This window comes from Ranitomeya imitator, chromosome 4, assembly GCF_032444005.1.
Source record: "Ranitomeya imitator isolate aRanImi1 chromosome 4, aRanImi1.pri, whole genome shotgun sequence".
Taxonomy (NCBI): Eukaryota; Metazoa; Chordata; class Amphibia; order Anura; family Dendrobatidae; genus Ranitomeya; species Ranitomeya imitator.
The window spans coordinates 619,356,971-619,375,092 of NC_091285.1; the positions used below are offsets into that span (position 1 = coordinate 619,356,971).

Consider the following 18,122-nt stretch of genomic DNA (forward strand, 5'->3'; position numbering starts at 1 on the left):
AGTCTTGCCCAGGTAATAATTGCATCACCTGTGCAATGCAAAGGAAATCCTGAAAACATGACCTGTTGGTGGGCCTTGAGGACTGGAGTTGGGGACCCCTGGTGTAGACCATGCCTCCCGTGGGTCACCTATATTTGCGAACATTCTCACTTTCCTTGAAATTGAGAATATTTATGTAGAGTCAGTGCTGGGTATAATTTGGTTCATTATTATTACCATCTATTAGATGTAATAGGCATCAGAGAATAAAAAAATATATATATCTTTTCAATCTTTGCTGGAAATTGTGCTCAGAGGATAAAAAAAGAGGCAAGATCAGCCAAAGGGCTTCAAGGAATGTGGTAAGAAAACGGTTAATAAAAAAAAGAGGCTTTTTTTTTTCTTGGAGACTGGGATAAGAGCCTGAGAAGAGAGGAGGCAGCGCACAGTGTTCCCATTGTCACACAGTTACAGGCTTGCACTGTTCGTCTGTCCTCTACTCCTCTCCGGTGACCATGCAGGTAAGATGCGGACCACTGTAGGGTCCTGTGTGCGTCTACCTCTACCTTTATCTCATTGACGGTTGTGCCGACTGGTTGCTCTCTGCTTATTTCTTGTCTTCCTTTTTCCATTCGCTCCCAGTTTCCTATATATATTTTCACATTCTCATGAAAGATACATGTGGTGCACGCTCGGTTCCTCATCCGGGGGGATCGATTAATGGGATGACTTTCTATTGAATCCATGCGGTGAAGATCAGAGAGATGCAGATTGTCTCCAGCTGTTGTACTTGTTACTCGCCCTTCCAGCACCCACCGAAGGAGCGGAGCGCTGATGTCCCAATGTTTTATTAGTGGGGTTTTTATAGGATTGCGCTAATTATATCCAATTATACAGTGTGCGTAGCGCACCGCAAAATTCACTTCTGCTACCTTTTTTGTACTTTGTCGCTCTATAAAAAATAATGTATTTGTGAATTAGGCTACGACTACACGCCGACTCGTGGCTGCATGACATGCCATTAGAAAATATTCTGCTGACAGTCGTAACTAATAATGGCGAACATCATTATATCGAAATCCGTAATGCAAAATTCTGATCTTATGTTGTACGATTAGTCATGGACTTAGATTTCTGCAACTTGTGCTCCAACAAGGAGCATAAACATCACAACGTCTGACAATTGGTTTCAGAGGACCGGGTCGCCACCAGGCATGGATGCTGCCCACCCACCAATTAGTGTTTTTAGCATCATTTTGTTCAACGACCACTATAAAAAACCATCTCATCAATTGCTCTCTTCAATCCTTACAAGTTATGAACTTGCTGCTTGAGTTTTCTTTAGGGTTTCTCCATAGCGGAACAGCGTTAATTTTAAGTTCTGAACCAGTTTTTTCTTGGATGAGAGACTTCATTATTAGTGGTGAGCGAGTATACTCGTTACTCGAGATTTCCTGAGCACGCTCGGGTGATCTCTGAGTATTTGTTAGTGCTGAATGATTTACAGCTACTAGCCAGGCTGAGTACATGTGGGGGTTGCCTGGTTGCTAGGGAATCCCCACATGTAATCAAGCTGGCTAACAGCCGCAAATCGTCCAGCTGCCGCGATGAAAGCTAAATCTCCGAGCAGTCATAAATACTCGGAGGACCCCCGAGTTAGTATTAAAAGTTCACCTGTTCCTCGTGGGACATAGATGAAGGATACTGGTCAAGACATGTTCAGCACGGAGGCTCAGTGGTTAAGTGTTTCTGCCATTCAATTCTGGGGTCCAGAGTTCTCCCTGTTTGTATATACCCCAAAAATATAGTGACAGGTTAAGGGGCTTCCTATGATATTTATCCTAGGATACATTTCATAGTATTGTAAAATGAGATTGTGTGTCTCCGTACCGCGCTGCAGAATATGTGGGCGCTTTGTATGGTATAGAGGTGTTTTATGTTGATTCTGATTGGCCAAAAATGAATAAATTAAAAAAAAAATGACAATAATAATTAATATAGAAAAATAATAATAATAATAATAATAATAATCTAGACCTACAGCTGTCCATTGGGAAGATAGAGCAGCTTGGAGGTTCAGTGGTTAAGCATTTCTCGCCTGTAACACTAGGCTCCTGGGTTCTCCCTCTTAGCGTATACTTCGCAAAAAGCGATAGATTAATTTGCTTCCTCTGAAATGTATTCTAGAGTATGTTTCTTGTACTGTATTATAACATGAGATTGTAGGAGGCATTTGTGCGCAGCGCTGTGTGCATGATATATTGGTACAGGAGTAAAAATATAGCTGTTTTATGGAGATTCTGAGCGACCAGTAGTGAATAAATACAAATAATTACATTAATTATTAATTTATAATAATTCTTAATATATTTAATAATATAGAAAGTTTTTAATCAGATTAAAAACAATCAAGTTCAACCTTTCTCCACCAATTATACATTTTGTCACTAAATTATCTATAACCTACAATGTTGTGTGTATTGAGGAAATCGTCCAGCCCTTGTATAAAAGCTGTCATAGTGTCGGCCATTACTACCTCCTGTGGTCGGGCATTCCACAGCCTGACTGCTCTAACTGTAAAGAACCCTTTCCTATTTAGCTTCCGGAATCACCTTTCTTCCACCCGTAATTAGCGCCCCCTGGTCCTTAGTATGGTCTTTGGACAGAATAAGTCACGATTTAATCATTTAGAAATTAGATAATGAGCCTCAATAAAAGCTGAGATTGTGAGTGATGACAATCTTTGTCAGGTGCTGAGTAAAGCTTGATTTAAGGGCTGCCAACCTGGGCACTTGCTCAAGGCTTCTATTTACTAGGGGCCCCTAAGGATAGAAACCTCAAGAGCAAACTAAAATCACTCAGTGTTATTTAGCAGAGTGTGATGGTATTGTTGGGAATCTATTTGCAGTATTATGTAGGAACAATATTGTAGCATTCTGTGTGCTCTTTATGTGTCAGCCGTGTGTGGCACTATTATTTTGGTGCTATGTGCAACCTAAAATTATAAGAACAGTTACTAAAAATGGCAAACAGGAGCCTTTCTATGTTTGTTCCTCCAGGTGCCTGATCACTACAGGCAGGGGAGGGTTTCTTAAATGATACATGCTACTCAATGTAAATGTTATTACAGATTCATTTTGGTGAATTAAACACACATCTGAATATCAAAAATGTGACTTAAAGGGAATCTTTCATTAAGTGTTTGCTATTTAATCTGTGAGCAGCATAATATAGGGCATGAGAGCCTGATTACAGGGATGTGTCACTTATTAGGCTTTGTGTTGTAGTGTCAATACAATCAGTATTTTATCAGCAGAAGATTATCACTACTGGACTACATGTCTTGTGCAGCCCAGTCTGGCTAATCTGTGTAGCCACGCCCCCACCACTGATTGGCAGCTCACTGACAATTCATAGTGTACACAGGAAGCTGCCAATCAGAGCTGTGGGCGGGGTAATAGAGAGCATGTAGTGTTCGCTCTGCTACATCTACATCAGACAAACAAGGATACTATCAAAACTGCACCAAGCAGCCTAGTAAGTGATAAATCACTGGAATCATTATATTATGCTTCTCTCAGAGTATATAACAAAAATCTGCTGACACATTCCCTATAACTGAGAACAAAACTTTCTATCTTGAACCCAACCCATCCTTCAGATACATGAACGACCATTCTTTCTGATCATCCGGCCGACTTCCACTTCTATGTGTATCTATCATACGTACGCTAGACTATAATACTATACTGTTTCTTCATGCTAAATACTGTATATATGTAAATGAAAAAAAGAAAGTGGAGTTGCACCAGTCGTACAAAATGTGAGTGCGGTCCTCCAAATCCACTGGCAAATGGAGAATGATAAATTATAGGAGAACGAGAGCTCGGACTCCATAAACAGCAAAAAACGTGAAACACCAGTAAATGTATTCCATGCCAAAGGTACGCAACATTTCAGCTCAAGGTGTGAGCGTTTCTCAATTCATTTTTTGTTACGTTTTTAGCTATGTTTGGAGTGTGACCGCTCTTTCTTCAATATCACCATTACACACTGAACGGGAAACCACTGGGTAAATCTGACAGGGAGAAGGACTTGGGGATCCTAGTTAATGATAAACTTACCTGGAGCAGCCAGTGCCAGGCAGCAGCTGCCAAGGCAAACAGGATCATGGGGTGCATTAAAAGAGGTCTGGATACACATGATGAGAGCATTATACTGCCTCTGTACAAATCCCTAGTTAGACCGCACATGGAGTACTGTGTCCAGTTTTGGGCACCGGTGCTCAGGAAGGATATAATGGAACTAGAGAGAGTACAAAGGAGGGCAACAAAATTAATAAAGGGGATGGGAGAACTACAATACCCAGATAGATTAACGAAATTAGGATTATTTAGTCTAGAAAAAAGACGACTGAGGGGCGATCTAATAACCATGTATAAGTATATAAGGGGACAATACAAATATCTCGCTGAGGATCTGTTTATACCAAGGAAGGTGACGGGCACAAGGGGGCATTCTTTGCGTCTGGAGGAGAGAAGGTTTTTCCACCAACATAGAAGAGGATTCTTTACTGTTAGGGCAGTGAGAATCTGGAATTGCTTGCCTGAGGAGGTGGTGATGGCAAACTCAGTCGAGGGGTTCAAGAGAGGCCTGGATGTCTTCCTGGAGCAGAACAATATTGTATCATACAATTATTAGGTTCTGTAGAAGGACGTAGATCTGGGTATTTATTATGATGGAATATAGGCTGAACTGGATGGACAAATGTCTTTTTTCGGCCTTACTAACTATGTTACTATGTTACTATGTAAATATATATATAATACATATTCCACAAAATTGAAATTGTAACACTAAGAAGAAAATGTAATTGAGTTATGGACATAATAGGATCTATAGATATGTTAAAGAGAATCTGTCACCAGGATTTTGCTAGGTAATCTGAGAGCAGCAGAATGTAGGGACAGAGACCCTGATTCCAGCTATCTGACCCTTACTTTATTGGATGCTGCAGTTTTTTAAAAAAAAATCACTATTTTATCAGCAAGAGATTATCACTAGAGGACTAGTTGTCTCCTGCCATGTAGTCCACCTACTCCGTGTGACCACTGATTGGCAGCTCTGTGTGACCACTGATTGGCAGTTTTCTGCCTATGCACAGTGTACACAGAAAGCTGCCAATCAGTGTTGTGGGCAGGGTTATACAGAGCTCAGCATTAGAGAACTGGTAGATTTGTATCAGAGAAAACACGGATTTTATCAAAATGACAGCAAGCAGATCAGTAAGTACACATCACTGGGAATCAGGGTCTCTGCTCCTACATCATGCTGCTCTAAGATTACATAGCAAAAACCTGGTGACAAGTTCCCTTTAATGATATGTAAATGATGAAAGAATGGGAACAATTTTTTTCTAAGAAGTGCTGTCATATCACACATGTCGTCGCGTAGCCGTAGCCTAAAGGTGGCATCCACGACACATAATTGACAGGTACAATCTATAACAAGCAATCTGGTGGATTTAGGAGACAGATTCTGTGTGCTCTGCCCGGAATTTCTATTTCCATTCCCTTCGTCACTGACTTTAAAAGTAAAAATCTATCTTTTTTTTTACTTCGTATATATTTGACTATTGTGTTCTTGTTCTGTAAATTGTTTTGTAATAAGTCGATGTAAAATTTGATATGCAAGAAAATGGTACAGTGCCATATAAACTAGAATTTGTGTTCTTATCATTGGAGGATATTAAGCGATTTTTCACGAGTTGCAAAGGAACAGGGATTGTTCTAAATTAGATACCGGACACTGGTCAATGCAAGGATGGAACAGGGAGCCATCAGTTCCATCATCCACCATTCAGCTTGTGCTTCAGAGAACACAGCAGGCACGATCACATCACTTCATCATGACAGCTGGGCAGAGCCTCAGTACACTACACATAAGAGCAGCACATGGGGGAATGGGGTTAGGCGAGTAGTTGTATTCTAATTGTGGGAACCTATGGGGACATCATACTATGTGGACGGCTGTGTGGGGACATCATAATATGTGATATGCTTTGCAGGGAGATCATATAATATGAAGGCTGTGTAAGGACATCATACTGCATGACGGACCATGTGGGAACATCGCACAGCATGGAGGGCTATCATACTTAGTGGGGGACTATTTGGGGACATCATACTCTGTAGGAGGCTGTGTGCGGATATCATTCTGCATGGGGGTTATGTGGAGACATCTTACTGCATGATGGGCTTTCTAATGACATCATAGTGTGTGGTAAGCTATGTGGGGGCATCATACTGAATGGGGGACTTTTGGGAAACATCATACTGCATAAGAGGCTGTGTGGGGATATCACACTGCATGGGGGATCTGTGGAGACATTATACCGCATGAGGGGCTATTTAGGGACTTCATACTGTATAAGGAGCCTGGTGGGGACAGCATACTTTGTTGGAGCTCTGTGGGGAGGGGATGTATGGGTACATCATAATGTATGGAGACATCGAACTGTATGAGGAGTTTTGACGAGACATCATTATATCTGAAGAGGTTTTGTCGATACACATCACACTGTTTGAGGGTCTGTATTGGAACATTATACTATGTGGGGAGCTGTTTGAGGACATCATACCATATGGGGGTACTGTGGGGGCATCCTATGGTATTGCTAAAGGTAAGCAAGTGGCAGAAATCATACTTTATGGGGACATCATACTGTGTGGGGGGAACATTATACTGTTTGTGATGTTCTGAGGGCACATCATTGGGGGCTATGTAGAGTCATCATAATTTTTGAGGGGCTGTATGGGAAAATTATACTCTGGGAGCACCATATTGTTTGATACAGGTAAGAATACAATGCCTGTCACAATAGTCCTTATTATAACATGTAATAGCAGCAGCAAGTCAGCGGACTTTATTCTGCTCAATACTCTAATGCTGATCCAGCTGTCATTCAGTGTGGAGGCACGGTTACAGCCACTGGCCACTGTTCTCTATGCACAGAGAGTGGTGACTGGAACCATGCCAGTGCCACCCCTGTGAGTAAAAGAGCGAGCCTGCCGGGAGGAATAAAGTATATTTCCTCCAAGCAATGCGGCTCTCATGGGGGGCGCCGTGAGGTGTCAGAATGCTATTAGCCTGCAGATTAACCCCATACATTCAGGCTAATAGCCTAATTTTACATGACAGGTTCTCTTTAAGTGATAAAAATGTAAAACAATAATAATAATAATAATCAGAATTAAGTTTGGCCTGTTTGTTCGGTCCTCCACAACAGTCAGTGTCGCTCAGTTGGGAAAAATTTACAAAATTAGTAGCCCACCTGTCACGGTGTTACAGCAACAGACAAGAGCCAGAAGACCGCAGCCTTTGGTGGCTCCTACTCCGCTGCTGAGAAGGAGCATTTCTCCAGTGTAATAAACGGGTTTATTTCTTCCAGCAGAACAGGGGTTAATCGGCCATGATGGAAATTCCTGCATTCAGCTGTGCTCAGTTAGCCACTCCTTTTCCCTATAAAATCTCGGCTCAATAACCAAGTCCTTGTCTGAGGTAGCAATTGCTGCAAAGACATAGGAGTGGGAGAAGTTGGTTTTGAGAAGCAGTGCTGGAGGAGTTTATTAGCGACTGTTGTCTGGTTTGTACGCTTGGTAATTCCTTGTCCTTCCCTGTTTTGCTTTCTTACCACTTTCTACACACCTTGGTGAATACCTCTGTTATATGTGAGTGTATATTTTGGGGTGTGTGAAGTTTTCAGTTTATCCTTGTCTTTGTTACCCTGTCGGTCGGGTTGGTGTACTACAGTGCACAGTAGCGCCCCCTCTTCCCTTGGTGGGGGAAGGGGACAGATGTAGAGTGAATCTAGGAGATAAGGCAAGTGCGGAGGCCCCGGCATCTTCACCATCTGGAGTATCCCGGGGAACAGGGTGAGTTAGGCGACCCCCTAGTGTTAGGGTCAGGAAAGGAGCCCCTAGTCCCAGGTCACTCACCAGTCCTATCGTGACACCACCCCTGTTTTAAACTGTAAAAAACTGCATTATTTCCCCTCTGTATACCCTGTTGCTGCAATGCAGCCACTCCATTGATTCCCGCACACATACTTAAAGTGTTGACAGCTCATCCAACAATCGCTGGGCTCAGTGGTCACTGATGGACAGGACATAATCAATGTCTATTTCTTTCTCACGAACAAAGTTAATTTTAGTCAACATTTTAATCCATAGATACTGGAATATTGATCAATTCCACAATTGAATGTGTTTGAAAAACATTGTTTCTGTGCTGATATAATCTAATAAGTGTGCCACTGATTTACCACATCTCCTGGGCAGGGAAGGAAGCAAAAGAGAGTACACAGACAGGACAGCAGGAGATCGCAGCTGATTCTTTCTTTGAGGTAAAACATTGCTTAAAAACAGACAGTGAAATGTTTTACCTCACAAAAAGAATCAGCTGTGATCCTGTGCTGTCCTGTCTGTATACTCTTTTGCTTCCTTCCCTGCCCAGGAGCTGTGGGATGATCAGACCATTTCCCTGTACGGTCAGACAGGGCCATTACACGGTACACAGCAGGGACACATTGAGAAGATTATCTCAGCACAGGAACATTTTTTTTAACACGTCCAAATGGGGAACTTATTTTTATTCCAATAGCTATTAATTAAAATGTACTTTGTTCTTGGGAAAACCTCTTTAAAGTTTTATCTGGGACCAATTTATTTTTTTACTGTGAGCCTAAGAACTAACTGGCAGGTGGTTGCTAACTACCTACCTGTTCTGCGCACCACCGATCTCTGTCGGTTCAGAGCGGTCTCAGACTGCTTCTGCCGACGGTTCTATGGATTCTGCTGACATCACGCCAACAAATCAGCTGCTTCTCTTCTGCTCTTCTCTGTGGACAGGGAATAACTACCATTGTAATGCTGATTCACAGCGAGCTCCCCACTGCTCATCTGCAGTAAGCCAGCTGTCAATGAGTATTATGCCATCAGTTATACCCCCATCGACAGAAAATGTAAGAGGAAGAGCTGCTCTGTTGACGTCACCAGTAGAAGCAGTCCTTAACTGTTCTAAGCTGGAACTGGGTGGAACAGGCAGGTAGTTAACAATTACTTGCCTGTTAGTTCTTAGGTCCATAGTAAATAAAAAATTAGATAGTCCCATAAAACCCCTTTAAGTTCATGGCAGCTGAGTGACATATGCTAGACAATGCGCATGCACCCAAGCTTTCAATGGGAGAACTCAGAGGCCATATTATTTAAGATAATGTATTCCTACCTCAGAGGCGTCTATTGGGAAATGCCTATGGTATAGCTGTAGTTCCTGCACCTCTGGAAAATGGTCTTATGGCTTCAGGACGAAGTACAAATGAGGAAATTGTACAAAATTCAACACCCAATACTCCTCCTAACCCATGACTTTATTACTCAGCTCCAGAAAATGTAGCATCTAAATTTACTTACCGGTACTCTATGGCCAAGTTCAGACAAGCATATTACAGTAGCATTTGACTGCCTGAATTATGGATGCAAATCCCAACCTGTTCAGAGATCTAGGGACCTATGAAGCTGTCAGCTGAAGCTCTTCAACCCTCATTTGCTCTGGTACTCGCATCTATAATACAGGCGCACAAATAGCTCCATAATGCGCTCGTCTGAAATTGGCCAAAATGGATTTTTTTTTATATTTGGGAGTTACAGAGAATCGTGTCACCACCATGCATAAAATCTACACTAAAAGCACTCAGAAAGTAGAATAAAGTATATTTAGCATTTTTGCCAGTAGGTTTGTAATTTACAACTTGGCCCAGAAGTAACCTCATAAATGGAAAACTACAGTCTACCTCTCATCATATTGCTTTGACTAAAAGTGCATGGAAATCGTTTGTGTGGTCTCCGAGCCTCCGCCACCCCCTCGCTCTCATTTACCCTTCTTTGAATCCCCAAGTTGACCTATTTGCCAGTGTTTATCTTCCTCCATGGCTAACTCTCTCACTTTCTTCCTTTTCTCATTGTTCAAGGTTATTTTCTTATCTTGCATGAAGAGGGAAGTTATTTTAAAGGCTTTGATGAGTAAGCTGCATAGAATAAGATAATAAGTCGTATTTATCCTGCGAGAGATAAATTAAAACCTTTGATGAATAGACCCAATTCTCTCAATCTCTCGTGCATGCTCGCTCCATTTCTTCCCTTTGTGTCTTTTGTTGAGTGGACATTGCATATCAGCGAGTTCGTGCCCCATTTAAGTAAGATCAAACCTTCTTATAAAGTGGTTGCATATAAATATGAAACAAAATGTTATATATTTTTTTTTCCCTAGCATCAGTGCCACTCTTTCCCAACGGGCTTTGTCTTGTATTGCTGTTTAGGGCAATTCGAAAGAGTGAATGGTCAGTTGTGCAGATTCAGTCAGGCACTTATAATACAATATGCTTGTTCTTGAAGTGTACCTTATAAACAAATATGTAGTTAGTTTCTGTATCAGATTGGCTAATATCATGGGGATTCTAGAGGTGATCCAATCTTTTGAAGTTTGAACTCACCGGCTTCGCCGGTTAATAAATTCACTGTAAATCTCAATATTGCACAACCTCAAATTGTCATGAAAATACGTGTGTATCATGAAAATAGGTGTGTAATGGAAAGATTTTTAAAGAAATGCTATTATTATGGTGCTGTAACTGCAGTATATCACAGATCAATTAATTCATAGTTATATATGTTACACAACCATGCAGGTCCAGCACCTCCCCATTTCACTTGAATCTTTCAATCACTTAGTAGTCCCTTTTCTATCTCTATGTGGAATGAGCTGTGCGCTCTGAAGTCCTATCCCTAGACTGAAAAATACTAAAATGGCTATGCTTGACCGGCCCTCATCTTCTATACTGGCCATGATAGTTCCCCATGATTTGCTGAGTGGACCAAGTGCTAAGTTTACATATGTTGAATGCAGCTGTTAAAAGATTGCTTATTGGCTACATGCCAGCGTAACAGCGGTCGTTTAATGGCATGATTAGGAAATGCCTCAATTTTTCAGACAAAACTGCATGGGAAAACAACCCCCACAAATACACAGCAAATAATGTGTGCAAATGCCCTTCATTTACTACCAAGTCATGGAGTAACCACCACTTGGAGCTGGCTTACACAGGACCCACTGAGATGAACCCTCATTGTAAGCTACTCCATAACTAAAAAGCAATCACTTGAGCAATATGTTCCTTTGTAATCAACTACTAGTTAAAAAAATAAGCTTAAGCTCCTTAACTTTCTGACTTCAAAAAGTGATAGCATTTTGCTAAGCCAGTCTGACAACCAGTAAACCCATGGATCCTGAGACTAATTGGGCCAAAGAGTAGGTTTAGTGATGCAGCCACTTCAAGTCTTCCACTGAACAATGCCCCTCCTGGCCATCTGCTTTGCAGGGCACTACAGTACGACAGCTGGACCTTCACCAATCATAAAGTAATAGCATATTTTTGTAATATACCAACATTTTATGAAGTAGGAAAACTCCTTTAAAGAAGTATTTCATCTTCCTTAAATATTATGGATAGTGCAATAACGTCATGACTGGTAGAGCAGCTTAGGCTGCGTTCAGATTAGCGTTGCGCGCCGCTGCGTCGGCGACGCAACGCACGACGCATGAAAAAACGCGTGCAAATGCACGCAAAAACGCTGCGTTTTGCGGCGCGTGCGTTGTTTTTTGTCGAAAATCGGACGCAAGAAAAATGCAACTTGTTGCATTTTCTTGCGTCCGACGCTAGCGTCAAAAACGACGCACGTGTCGGAAAACGCAACAAGAAAAACGCATGCGTCCCCCATGTTAAACATAGGGGCGCATGACGCGTGCGTCGCCGCTGCGTCGCCCGACGCAGCGTCGGGAAACGCTAATCTGAACGTAGCCTTAAAGACACATCCTCGGAGAATCCTGTGAGTAATGCTCCCCCTGGTAAGGACTATAAAAATGACCACTAAATGAAAGGCCCATATCTCTGGAACCGTAAGTCAGATTAACAAAAAAAAAAAAAAAGAAATACAGAGGGAAGCAACATGGTGATGGCATGTCCTAGAAATATGGCATCACTTTCAATGTTGGGAGCACCAAATTTGAAAAACCCATACAAACAAAGTACAGACATTCATATGTCCTATGGATGGTGTCTGAATGCCCAGAAGCATAAAAGCTTGCAAAAATGTACAATTTTCATCATTTTAAACTACACAAGAATATTGTCTCCCAGATGTGTTATCTGTCAGGTAGGATGTTTTTATGATTGTCAGCTAAAATAGAGGTCTACAGCATGATTGGCCACATTTGGCACTTTAAAAAAAGAACAATCTGTCTCCCTAATTTGCCAGTTGATCATCTGTTCGTAATTGATCTCCTACATTCTGGAGGAACCTAGCCCTAGGTGTATCATCAGCAGTAGAGTCAACACTAAACACCACACTACTCAACTATGGTTTTACTCTAGACAACTCCCTAAATACACTACAGGTTTACACCTGATAAACTTATGACATGGGAGGCCATCAAGGGAAGCCACTTTTTACAATAGGCATCTTTGAAATAAGGAGGGAGAAACTGATTTTCCAGCTCTTGGTTTTAGGTAACATGGAAGAGCACAGGACAGGGCCAAGACAAAGAAAGAGAGCAAAGACAGCCATCCTATGAGTATCATTGCCACTACCCAGGTATCACTCCTTCGTAATAAGAAGCGGTGATATCCCTGAAGAGCCCTTGCGGGATGTGCCATTATTGAGGAGAGACTGCCATCTCCTAGCCAGACAAAATCAAGTGGAACCAAATTGTGCTAAAAGATTTGCAAGGGGAGCAACTTCACCTGCTGAACCTGATCAGGTGACACACGGGAAGGACTTCCTTAATATAAAAGCAGATTTGGCGCCAGCGAAGAGAGTGGAGCAGACGCGCTCCAGGGATATTGATGAGGCAAGTCGACACCATCAAAGTGACAGGGCTTGGATCACGCTCAGGAGGACTCTGAATTTTGTCTGCACTAGTCAGGAACAAGATCCATGCCCTACGCCAGTAAAGCCCAAGAGAACCGACTTTGCCTGTTAAGAGCAGGAGCCTAGTCCACTCCGCTTCAATCCTGAGTCTTCTGTCAGCGGACAGGCCAAAAAGATCCATGAGGAGACTGCAACAGGCGAGGTCTGCCTGCAACTGTGGAGGGACAGCGAACATGAGCAAGGCCGTCACTCCCAGCTATCATCTATGGTACCAAGGTCAGCTGGGATTAGGGTCTCAAGTTGGGAGAGTGCAGTTTGGAACATGGGAAGCTCAACAGGCTTTGAAAGACTAAGTCAAAGAAAGACTTGTGGCCTAGCGGGAAAACCCGGTGACCCTGCTAGGGCCAGACTTGCAGAGAGAGAACTTACATAGTGGCTCCCATGACTGGGAGTAGCAGGGAGTAGAACATTAACGGTAGCTAGAGAAAGATTTCCTTTGCTTTTCCAAGTTTATTGTTATCTTAGTTTGAATGTTAACGGTCTAGTTACTAACACTAATTCTTCAGTTACTTGAAGTCACTGTATAAAAATAGAACTATAATCATCCCTGACTGTTTCCGCCTTGTGCCTCTGTGCATTGTATCCAGACTCCTGCTTTACACCTTCTCAACCACAAACTAGGTAGTATAATCCCACTGCCCAACTCCAGTCTCAAATGTCGCTTGGTGGATGGCCATGCCAGTGATGATGGGTAATGCTTGCATAGAGGTGTCTGTCATTGCTATGAAACTGGCTAGAGGGTTGCGGGAGCCATCATATTGTGTGTGTGTTGGCTCTCATAGTGTGTAGGGGCTGTGGGTGAAGTTATATTGTAACTGGGGACCATCACTCTGAATGTGAGATCTGTTAGGTAGAGATGGGTGGACACCTGGATGTTTGGGTCCGGCCAAACAGATACAAAACTTTTAGGTTCAGGTATTAGAACAGTACCCGTACATGAACCCGAACCCAGACCCCATTCACTTGAATGGGGAGTCCAAACATCCAGTGTTTATGTGCTGTCATGTGCATGACAGCGCGGCAAACACCACTTCTGATCGGTGGTGAAAACATCCCCACTGGTCCGAGGGCCGCGGTTCCCACGCTGTCAAAAGACAGCGTGAGTGCTCAGCTGTGATTGTCAGTATAAAATTTACCTCAGGACACTGGTGTCAGCTGATGGTACAACTGCTCCCATCATTCGACACCTGCTGCCGATAATAACAGCGAGAGCAGGACCGGCTGATGATAGTATTCATTTGCCGGCTCCTGCGCTGTAAATAAATCTTTTTTTTTTTAAAAATTGGTGTGGGTTCCCATGTATTTTTGTTAACCAGCGAGGAAAAACTCACAGCTGGGGCTGCAATCCTCAGCTGTCAGCTTCAGCAAGGCAAGTTATCAAGAATAGAGGGGTCCCCACACCGTATTTTTTAATTTTTTGAATAAATAATTTTAAACGGCGTGGGGTCCCCCCATTTTTGACAACCAGCCTTGTTAAAGCAGACAGCTGGGGGCTGGTATTCTCGGGCTGATAAGGAGCCATGGATATTGCCCCCCCCCAGCCTAAATATAGCGGCCTGCAGCTGCCCAGAAAAGGCACATCTACAGTATTAGATATACCAATTCTGCCGCTTTACCCGGCTCTTCCCACTTGTCATGTAGTGGGGGCAAGTGGGGTTAATATTTTTGGGGTTGATGTCACCTTTGTATTGTGAGGTGACATCAAGCCCATGGCTTAGTAATGGAGAAACATCTGTAAGAAACATATCCATTACTAATCCTATAGTTAGAGAAAAAGAAAAAAAAACAACCAGCACTCCTAATGTGAACACGTGCAAGCTGCAAACTGCAATATAGATAAAGAAGAACACAGCAGCACATGTACATGAATCTAGGCCATGTGAAAACACAGACAAATATTCAATATGAATTATACTTCTCAAGAATATTTTTTTCACAAATTTTTTCGAAATTTTTTTTTTCCCTAAAACTTACAGTAATAGATGAAATGAAGATTCTTAGCGCATAAATTGGCCAATTCATGTGTGCCCATCAACTACGGCAAGGTGATCTCCTTCTGATGGGTCCTACTCTACCATACATGCCACTTTTGGGCCACCAGCCTACAACTATGGACAAAACATGTCACTCTGGGCTAAACCTACAATATATGGGCAGGTAGTTATTTATGGTTATATGGTAAATAAAGACACAGCCAGAATAAAGTCCTTTATTAGAAATAAAACAGTTTTCCTTTTTTATTTAAAAATAACAAACACATTTATACTCACCAAATGCCTATTCCACTGAAGCCCTCGTTCTCCTGAAACAAAAGAATAATATCCCCTCACCTCTATGTTGCTCTGTCCCACACCATAATCCATGTCTGGGGGAAAAAATAGTTTTCAACCTGGATGGTGCCAAGATGCGACCATCCAGGCTGAGCTGCTGTGAGCGAACTGCTGAATTGCTGTGAGCGAAGCCTCAGTGACTGGCGGTGATGTAATTGAGGTTACCTCCGGTCACTGAAGCTCCGTTCCCAGCCAGGCTGAACTGCCATGACCTCTCACGATGCTAGCAGGGATGTCACCGAGGTCACGACAGTTCAGCTCGGCTGGGAACAGAGCTTCAGTGACCGGAGGTAACACTGTGGTGTCATCATAATTTGCATGAGTGGGAACTCTGGGGTGAATTCACTGTAGGGGTATCATGCAATATGGGGGGAATTTTGGGGCCATTGTACTCTATAAGGTACATGAATATACTACGTGACTGGGCAATATACTACGTGGACATACATATTTAGAATACCCGATGCGTTAGAATCGGGCCACCAGCTAGTACTCTATAACAGAGGTGTCAAACTGCAATCCTCAAAGGCAGCAAACAGGTCATGTTTTCAGGATTTCCTTGTACTGCACAGGTGATAATTTAATCACCTACACACATAATGATTACAGCACCTTGTGCAAAGCTAAGGAAATCTTGAAAACACGCATGGTTTGCGGCCCTCGAGGAATGCAGTTTGACACCCCTGCTCTATAAGGTACATGAAAGGGTTATAGTAATGATGGAGAACACAAAATGTATTCAATATTGGCATAATCACTGTTTAACTGCAACAATGTTTCCCTCTTCCTAATTTTAAAGATTAGGATACAATAAGCTCATAGTTAGGCTTCCACTTCTAGGATGCATTTTCGGAAGACCACTCTGTCTCTCAGTCATTTATGCTCCGGATTCCACTATTCCTTATATTTGGGCTCCTGTCACTTAGGGTGGGTCACCCTAGAATGTGATACCAGGGCCGCCATCAGGGCATGACGGCCGTGACTGCTCACCGGGCCCCTACCGGCAGCCACAGGCTGAACTGGGCCCTTAGCGCCGACGCTGCAGCTGTTTAAAGCTATTGACGTGCGGGCGCGGGCCCGCACGTCAATAGTTAACAGCTGCCAGCCAATCTGAGGCTGGCAGCTGACGTCAGCCGCAGCGTGCGTGCATGTCGCCGGCGTCTGACGTCATTGTCAGTCGCCGGCGAGTGCACGCTGCAGCTGCGTGGAGACTTCGCCTGCCGCAGGAGCACGGCCAGGTAAGAAGAACTTCTTTTTTTTTTTTTTCTTGAGAGCGGCGAACCGGTGGACCCAGGGAAGAACGCTGGACACGGGCAAAAAGCTGGACAGAGATGGGGCAGAGTGCTGGACAGAGATGGGGCAGGGTGCTGGACAGAGATGGGGCAGAGTGCTGGACAGAGATGGGGCAGAGTGCTGGACAGAGATCGGGCAGGATTGGACAAACATGGGGCAGAGTGCTGGACAGAGATGGGGCAGGATTGGAAACAGATGGGGCAGGACTGGAAACAGATGGGGCAGGATTGGAAACAGATGGGGCAGAGTGCTGGACACTAGGGTTGAGCGAAACGGGTCGTTCATTTTCAAAAGTCGCCGACTTTTGGCAAAGTCGGGTTTCATGAAACCCGATCCGACCCCTGTGAGGGGTCGGCCATGCGGTACGCGACTTTCGCGCCAAAGTCGCGTTTCAATGACGCGAAAAGCGCCATTTCTCAGCCAATGAAGGTAAGCGCAGAGTGTGGGCAGCGTGATGACATAGGTCCTGGTCCCCACCATCTTAGAGAAGGGCATTGCAGTGATTGGCTTGCTGTCTGCGGCGTCACAGGGGCTATAAAGGGGCGTTCCCGCCGACCGCCATGTTACTGCTGCTGATCTGAGCTTAGGGAGAGGTTGCTGCCGCTTCGTCAGAAGCAGGGATAGCGTTAGGCAGGGTCCATTAACCACCAAACCGCTTGTGCTGTAGCGATTTCCACTGCCCAACACCACCTTCGGTGTGCAGGGACAGTGGAAGCTGCATTTTTTTTTTCCCCCTCAGCACTGTAGCTCATTGGGCTGCCCTAGAAGGCTCCCTGATAGCTGCATTGCTGTGTGTACGCCGCTGTGCAAACCAACTGCTTTTTTCAAAGCACAAATCCTCTTGTTCCTTCCTTTCTGCACAGCTATCTTTTTGGTTTGTACACACTTTTTATTTAATTTGTGCATCAGTCCACTCCTTATTGCTGCCTGCCATACCTGGCTGAGATTACTGCAGGGAGATAGTAATTGAAGGACACTCCCTGTTTTTTTGTTTTTTTTTGTGGGAGATTAAGATTGACATTTCTGCTAGAGTGCCATCCCTGTCTGTGTCATCTCTCACTCAGTGGGCCATAGAAAGCCTATTTATTTTTTTGCTTGATTTGGATTATAAAATCTACCTGAAAAAATCACTACATCAATCAGTGGGAGAAAAATATTGGCCTCAGGGCTTGTGTGCCACTCCTGACTCCTGTGTGCATCATCACTCACTCAGTGGGCCATAGAAAGCCCTTTTTTTTTTTTTTTTGCTTTATTTGGGTTCTAAATTCTACCTGAAAAAATCAATAAATCAATCAGTGGGAGATTAATATTGGCCTTTGGGCTTGTGTGCCAGTCCTAAGCGTGCCATCTCTCTCTCTCTCAGATAGTGGGCCATAGAAAGCCTATTTATTTATTTTTTTTTTTTATTGGGTTTATAAATTTTCCCTGGAAAAAAAAAAAAGTGGGAGATTAATATTGGCCTCTGGGCTTGTGAGCC

At 43.3% G+C, this 18,122-nt stretch overlaps 1 protein-coding gene across 2 annotated transcripts in view; it reads left to right on the forward strand.

Annotated features, from left to right (window-relative positions):
- Nucleotides 1–384: 384 nt before the first annotated feature.
- KCNIP3 (potassium voltage-gated channel interacting protein 3) overlaps nt 385–18,122 on the forward strand; it is a 248,460-nt gene continuing 230,722 nt past the window's right edge. Inside the window, exon 1 of one of the 2 annotated variants that reach the window (XM_069766599.1) lies at nt 385–500. In XM_069766599.1, coding sequence (XP_069622700.1) covers nt 495–500 — 6 coding nt within the window. In that variant the 5' untranslated portion in view covers nt 385–494. The remainder of the gene's footprint in view (nt 501–18,122) is intronic. The other variant, XM_069766598.1, reaches the window with a different exon arrangement.